This window comes from Nannobrachium achirus, assembly GCF_963921795.1.
Source record: "Nannobrachium achirus genome assembly, chromosome: 11".
In the NCBI taxonomy this organism is placed as follows: domain Eukaryota; kingdom Metazoa; phylum Chordata; class Actinopteri; order Myctophiformes; family Myctophidae; genus Nannobrachium; species Nannobrachium achirus.
The window spans coordinates 17,963,364-17,970,863 of NC_137820.1; the positions used below are offsets into that span (position 1 = coordinate 17,963,364).

General features: G+C 44.4%; 1 protein-coding gene across 1 annotated transcript in view; it reads left to right on the forward strand.

The window, feature by feature from the left end:
- Positions 1-7,500, forward strand: part of megf11 (multiple EGF-like-domains 11) — a gene marked incomplete at its 3' end in the record, with an annotated part of 100,142 nt that overhangs the window by 88,055 nt on the left and 4,587 nt on the right. Inside the window, exons 17-19 of the mRNA XM_080736580.1 lie at positions 943-1,071; positions 2,145-2,273; positions 7,473-7,500. The exon at positions 7,473-7,500 is cut by the window's right edge and continues 209 nt beyond it. Of these exons, the coding sequence (XP_080592706.1) occupies positions 943-1,071; positions 2,145-2,273; positions 7,473-7,500 (286 nt within the window). The remainder of the gene's footprint in view (positions 1-942; positions 1,072-2,144; positions 2,274-7,472) is intronic.

The following is a 7,500-nucleotide window of genomic DNA, read 5'->3' on the forward strand; positions in this document are numbered from 1 at the left end:
CCTGGACTGCCGTCACGGCACCCCAGGGTGACCCGTCACCCACTTTGAAAACCCCTGTCCCATGGTACCAAATGCACCCATTGGATCCATTTCCATTTTTAGAGTTACAAATGGATAAATTGACCCTGGTTATACTGTGTACTAAAGTATCACCTGATGCTTCGTCGGGAGCGTGAGATTTGTGGCTGAATAAAGATCAGTTCCCATTCATGAATTATTGTATATTCCCAACAACATGGCCTCGTCATTTCATATTTGCTTTCCTTTTTGCAGTGGTGTAAAGTACATTTACTTAATTACTGTACTTAAGTCCAATTTTGAGGTATTTGTACTTTACTTGAGTATTTCCAATTTCCGATACTTTTACTTATACTCTACTACATCTCGGATCCAAATATTGTGCTTTTACTCCATTTATTTGAAACTTTAGTTACTAGTTACTTTGCAGATATAATGAAATAATGATTATATTATAAAACATTTATTAATCCACTTTAGCCCTATTTTATACGTGGCTATTTGAAAATAGCCGATCTACAAGCTCAGCTTGTAGATCTGCTATTTTCAAACATTTTATACTTTTACTTTTGGCACTTTGAGTACATTTTGATGCCAATGCTTTTGTACTTGTGTACTCAAGTACAGTTTGAATTCCAGACTTTTACTTGTAAGGGTGCCCTCACACCAAAATACCTAGAGTGGAATCCGCCAATGCATTTCAATGAGAATGGAGCGTTTTTTTTGCAGAAATCCTCTACTGGCAAAATAACGCTCCATTCTCATTGAAATGCATTGGCGGATTCCACTCTAGGTATTTTGGTGTGAGGGCACCCTTACAGAGTATTTCTGTATTGCCGTAATGATAATTTTACTTGAGTGAAATATGTGAGTACTTTTTCCACCATTAGCTTTGTGTTGACCTCCTCTTTGTTCCTGTCCCAGGCTGTCCCTCTGGGTTCTATGGCAGGGACTGCTCTGACGTGTGCCGCTGTCAGAATGGTGCCGACTGTGACCACATCATTGGCCAGTGTGCCTGCCGAACGGGCTTCATTGGATCTAGTTGTGAGCAGAGTGAGTACTGCACCTGTGTGTGTGTGTGTGTGTGTGTGTGTGTGTGTGTGTGTGTGTGTGTGTGGGTGTGCAGGACACGGCGGGGAAAAGTGGGACTGAGTTACTAGGACCCAAGGTGGAGGGGCCTTAATTATTTTATACTTTAGCTATTGAAAAATAGCGGATGCTCACAGCGCGGCACTGAGTGGCGTTATTTGGAAACGCACATGAGTTCTGGGTAAACCCCGCCCACAGAAGCTTCTGATTGGCTGAACCGGAGCTAGGGAGCGCTCTTTTTTGTTCGTTTGGACCGCTTGGTCCAAGCCAACAACTATGCCGAGTGTTGCGACCACCTAAACCAAACCTTAACCCTAACCCTAACCTCAGTGAAACTAACGTTTGTGGGTAGCTAACCTGCCGATGCTGGTGAGTATCTAACCTGCCGACACTGGTGAAAACAAGCGGCTCTGCCCAGAACTCATGTGTGATTCCAAATTGCGCCACGAGTGCCGCGCTGTGAGCTTGTAGATCTGCTATTTTGGAAAAGTCGTGAAAATGTCTGCAAATCTTTGAATATATGTATTTTTTAAGCGAACATTTGTAACTCAAATTTTGCTTTTGGGGGCTCCCTAGAACTAAATATTTTGAGATGGGAAACAAAAAACGGATTTGAAATATTGAAAGACTTGCACAGGTTTTCACGATAAAAAAGAAAAATGAAGATCTACAAGCTTGCAGCGCTGTTAGCTTGTAGATCTCCTTGTACCCAGGGCCCAGAATTTGGTGAGACACCCCTTTGTGTGTGTGTGCGTGTGTGTGTGTGTGTGTGTGTGTGTGTGTGTGTGTGTGTGTGTGTGTGTGTGTGTGTGTGTGTGTGTGTGTGTGCGTGCGTGCGTGCGTGCGTGCGTGCGTGCGTGCGTGCGTGCGTGCGTGCGTGCGTGCGTGCGTGCGTGCGTGCGTGCGTGCGTGCATGCGTGCGCGTGTGCGTGTGTGTGTGTGTGCTCGCTAATGTGTCCTTAATATCTCTCTCTCTCTCTCTCTCTCTCTCTCTCTCTCTCTCTCTCTCTCTCTCTCTCTCTCTCTCTCCTGTGCAGAGTGTCCGGCGGGTACATTTGGTTATGGGTGCCAGCAGCTGTGTGAGTGCATGAACAATGCTACCTGTGACTATGTGACTGGTACATGCTACTGCAGCCCAGGATACAAAGGCATCCGCTGTGATCAAGGTGAGTGGCCCCCTCTATAGGCATTAAGTATGTGTACTGTATGTAACCATATACTGTACATGTATGTAACTGATGGTCACTTGGCCTAGCCTGATTCCAGCCCATAGACCCCGCCCACTCCCAGAGTGGACTGTTTCTCTTATTACATTCAGGAAGTTCACACACCAGGCAGGCAGGCACACACATGCGCGCGTGCACTGATTTCACCAAGCTGTTAATGTTGATTACATGTTTCTGGTTGCAGTTCTGTGTGGAAGCAGTCACTGGCACAGACAGACACACACACACAGCGACCGTGCGTTTGCGATCACGGTGTGTGTCTCGTGCGTGGCCGTGCACGCCGCGCACGCTCGCATAAAAATCCCTCCCCCAGAAATCGTTCATACGGGGCACAATGTCAGACTCAAGCGTCAGCTGAGTCTGAAATCAGGCTACACTTGGCCTTGAATGTGCTGAACATTGACGCCTTTGCTAGCAAAGGCGTCAATGTTCAGTACATTATCTGTTAACCGTCACCATGCATTATGGAACCACAAAAGACTTAAGAGCCTGTTTCAAACAGGATAACCAGGGCAAATGTATTAAATAACCTGAGTTATCGATCAGCATGCAACATCACTCTAAACCTCAAACAGAGAGAAAATCCCAATAATAATATCTGGGTCACGGCACCATTGTAACGACTGAACCACTGGCACTCATTTTGGTATAAACACTTAGCCCTTGGCCACCCTGGAAGTCTTGGCTCGAACCACTTATTAAAGGGCTGTCATATCATAACTATAAATATATTGTTTTAATGCTAAAACGTTATATGGCAGAGCTGCACACTGCACAAATGTAACGACAAGTGATGAGCGATAGCGTTGGGTTCACTTTCAGAGCAATTTTATTAAAGATAGAAACACTGACGAAATTACTGTACGAGTTCACCTGTGATCTTCTAGATCAGATTTTTTTGTTTAGTTTTTTGGAAAATATATTTGAGTAGAGTGAAAAAAGAGCATACCAAGTACAGTTGCAACTCTGGTATAGAGGGATTCATTGGTTAACACTCTGTTTATTACCGTATATTAAATTGCTTATAATACATCTACAATACATGATGATATTTGGTAGCTTATATTTGGTAGGAAGGCGGGCTCTGTCGTTGGGTCCTCCTTACAGGGGGTGGAGGAAATAGCCAGGGTGCGTACAGCTAGGAAGCTGGTCGCCATCTTGGAGAACTCCTCCCATCCCCTCTACCCTGAGATCTTTGGTTACTGGAGTATGAGAGGAAACAACCGTTTCCGCTACCCAGGACGGAGGTGCGAAAGACTTGGAAAGTCCTTTGTGCCGGTTGCTCTAAAGCAGGGGTGTCGAACTCATTTTGGGGTGAGGGCCGCATTGGATGAAAGGCGACTTGATGAGGGCCGAACCAGTCGCGGATCGGATGGCATGCACTTCGCTCTGTTTTTCTTCCTGTCGTCTCAGCCACTGCTGTAGCTAGCAGTATAGCAGTATATCATTTTACAAATTGTGTTCATTATTAAGTAAAATAGCTACTTTCATTATTGGTATTACAGTTGCAGTTAGGTACGAGAGATGCTATTTGTTTAAAGGAGTAGTTCATCCCCAAAATGACTTTTTTTTTCTTTGATTACTCACGCCATGGAGACTTGAGTTCAATAATATATTTTTGTTTTATTGGTCGCATTACTAAGACAAAAATGTGATAATAGTATACTTCCCCCCATTGTGGGTCCCCATCCGGAATCAATAGGCATGCATTTATTGTAATCAAATTTCTGTTTTAGGAATGAGTCTCCATTGGCTCCATGGCATTGTGGGGGTGAACTACTCCTTTAAGAAGTGCCAATAAGAATAAACCATTTGATAATAGAATAATTCAATTCCTGATAGTCTCTGCTATAATTTGTGGACAATAATTATTTTTATTGTATTTTATAATAAAAAGAATAAAAGTAATGAACAATAATGGCATATTCAGAAAATATCTGAATAATAAAACATTTACATTTTATTATTATTATATTTTTTAAATAAGTTATTTTCTTAAGAACATTAATTTCCATGTCTAATATGTGTAATCTTTGAGTACAGTTCGAATATTGTAGGTATGTTCAGGTATTATTCATAGCCAGACCCCCCACCCCATTCCTAGCAATGCTGTCATCTTCAAAGAGAGAGAGAGAGAGAGAGAGAGAGAGAGAGAGAGAGAGAGAGAGAGCTGGTCACTTAACATTCCAATCAATCAACTCAATCACTGCCAGGTGGGAGAAACCTAGCCTGCAGTGAGAAGGCATTAGTTAGGTTAATTCTTAAAACAATCATAACTCTTGACAGGAATGGGCTAGAGACTTGCTCAGAAATATATGCTCTACAAGCCTGGGGCCGGATTGGATCATCTCGCGGGCCGGATCCGGCCCGCGGGCCGTATGTTTGACATCCCTGCTCTAAAGCAATACAACGAGACTCATGATGGTAGCTTACCTAGGCCTAATTGGATTACCTAGGACAACTGTTACCTTGCACTACTGGAACAAAAGTTGTACTGACTCTGACCTCTAACGTACTGTTCCCTGAGAGGGTTGCTGTGGCTCCCAAAAAAATAATAATAATAAATAAAATAAATATATATATATATATATATATATATATATATATATATATATATATATATTCTTGACTTATTTGCACTTTTTCTGGCCCTGCACTATTGGGTTGTTGCGACCGTAGGTCGCACTTACTACAGAAAGCTGCTCGAGGTGTCCGTCTGTCCGTCCGTCCGTCCGTCACACACGTCACACGTCACACTTTTGCCCTGCTCATATCTCCGCAACCGTTGCCCCGATCCATGCCAGATTTTGCACACACACTCCTTACCTGCCAAACTACAACCTCCAAGGACCCCCGGAGCTCCAGGGACCCCCAGCTCCCTCGGGGACCCCCAAGTGTAAAAAATGAGCACATGTGCAAAAATTACCAAATGACCACCCCAACGGGGCTGCTCACGGGGCATTCCCGGGGACCACCCACTCCTGGTGCTCCAGAACGGATGCAAAAGTGGTGGCGCCCCCAGTGGAGGACCCCCTGCCACTGCAGCTCACATAAAATGCCGTAACTCGGGCTAGGAGCGACCGGGAGAGCCGGGGCCGGTACCTATTCGTCCGCCTTGGCGGTGCGGAGACCCCACCCCTCATTTCTCACATGGCCCTCTAGCGCCACCATGAGGCCGATTCAGATTTTGCCCTAAAATCACGAAAATCACTACACAGTATGTCTACACTCATGTCATCAACATGGATCAGGAAGATTTTGGAAAAACACATTTTTGCTCTATTTGTGGAGATAAGTGACCTACGGTCGCTTATCTCCCGATTAGGGAGTCTTACTGGTGTTGGTTGTACTGTGTATTATTGCGGTGTTGATTTGGCGGTGTGATACTTGTGTTGCATGACTGCATTGACTAGCAGTGACTGTTATGTGCACTCTTTTGTTTGGCACTGTTTGTTGCGACCATAGGTCGCATTTACTATCAAAACCTCCACCGGCTGTCTGTCCGTCTGTCCGTCCGTCCGTCTGTCTGTCACACGTCACACGTCACACTTTTGCCCTGCTCATATCTCCACAACCGTTGCCCCCATCTATGCCAAATTTTGCACACACACTCCTTACCTGCCAAACCACAACCTCCAAGGACCCCCGGAGCTCCAGGGACCCCCAGGTCCCTGGGGGACCCCCAGGTGTAAAAAATGTGCAAAAATGACCACCCCAACGGGGCTGCTCACGGGGAATTCCTGGGGACCACCCACTCCTGGTGCTCCAGAACGGATGCAAAAGTGGTGGCGCCCCCAGTGGAGGACCCCCTCCACTGCAGCTCACATAAAATGCCGTAACTCGGGCTAGGAGCGTCCGGGAGAGCCGGGGCCGGTACCTATTCGTCCACCAAGGCAACGCGGAGACCCCACCCCTCATTTCTCAGGCCGATTTTTAAAACACATTTTTGGACACTGCTCCTACAGTTTTTGCCCTAAAATCACGCAAATCGCTACACAGTATGTCTACACTCATCCCATCAACATGAATCTGTCCCATATAGCGCCACCTTCAGGCCGATTTTTAAAAACACATTTTTGGACACTGCTCCTACAGATTTTGCCCTAAAATCACGAAAATCACCACACAGTATGTCTACACTCATGTCATCAACATGGATCAGGAAGATTTTGGAAAAACACATTTTTGCCCTATTTGTGGCGATAAGCGACCTACGGTCGCTTATCTCCCGATTAGGGAGTCTTACTGGTTAAGTTATGCTTGAGTATAGCTTTTTTGTGTGTGTGACGTGTCACTTATGACCGTTTGAATGTTTGTTAAGTTATGCTTGAGTATAGCTTTTTTGTGTGTGTGATGTGTCACTTATGAGCGTTGAATGTTTCGTGGTCACTTTATGTATATATTCTTCTTTTTTTTGCAATAGCTTTCGACACTTTATGTTTTATTTATCTTTTTTTGTGCTTGCTCTTTGGGTTGTATACTACAGTACTCTTTTTCTTTTTCTTACTTCTCTGTAACTTGTAACCTTAACTGCTGTGCTGCCTCTGGGCAACTGAATTTACCCCGTGGGATAATAAAGGTATCTATCTATCTAGCTTGTAAGAGCCTAAATGTCTCTCTCCACTTATGGTTCAGTTTGACCTTGAAGCAACTACAGTACTTCTCTCCATTATATCATGTACATAAAGCATAACTAACCATCACCACCTAGAATATTGTCTCGACTCCTATTTGTCTCATCAATTGCTTAATTTAATTGCTTAATTACTAAATTTCCCCCTTGGGATAATAAAGGTATCTATCATCTATGCTGATTCATCCAGAATTCCACGATGATATCGTCGTTGTCGGGTGGAACCCTCGTATCTTCAAGTTTCAAATGTGTATGTTCTTTCGCAAAGTAAAGCCCTGCTTCATCATACAAGGCCGTCGCACAAAAGTAGTGAAAACAGCTGATCTACAAGCACACAACGCCTCGCGGTGCGAGGCGTTGTGTGCTTATAGATCGGCTGTTTTAACTAGTTTGAATCATTTTTAAAATGAAAAAATGCAAAACGAACGGTTTTGGACATACAAGGTTTTCACCCGACAACGACGATATGCACAAGATAACCAGGTATCTGTGTGTGTTTCCTGTAGCAGCTCTGATGATGGAGGAGCTGAACCC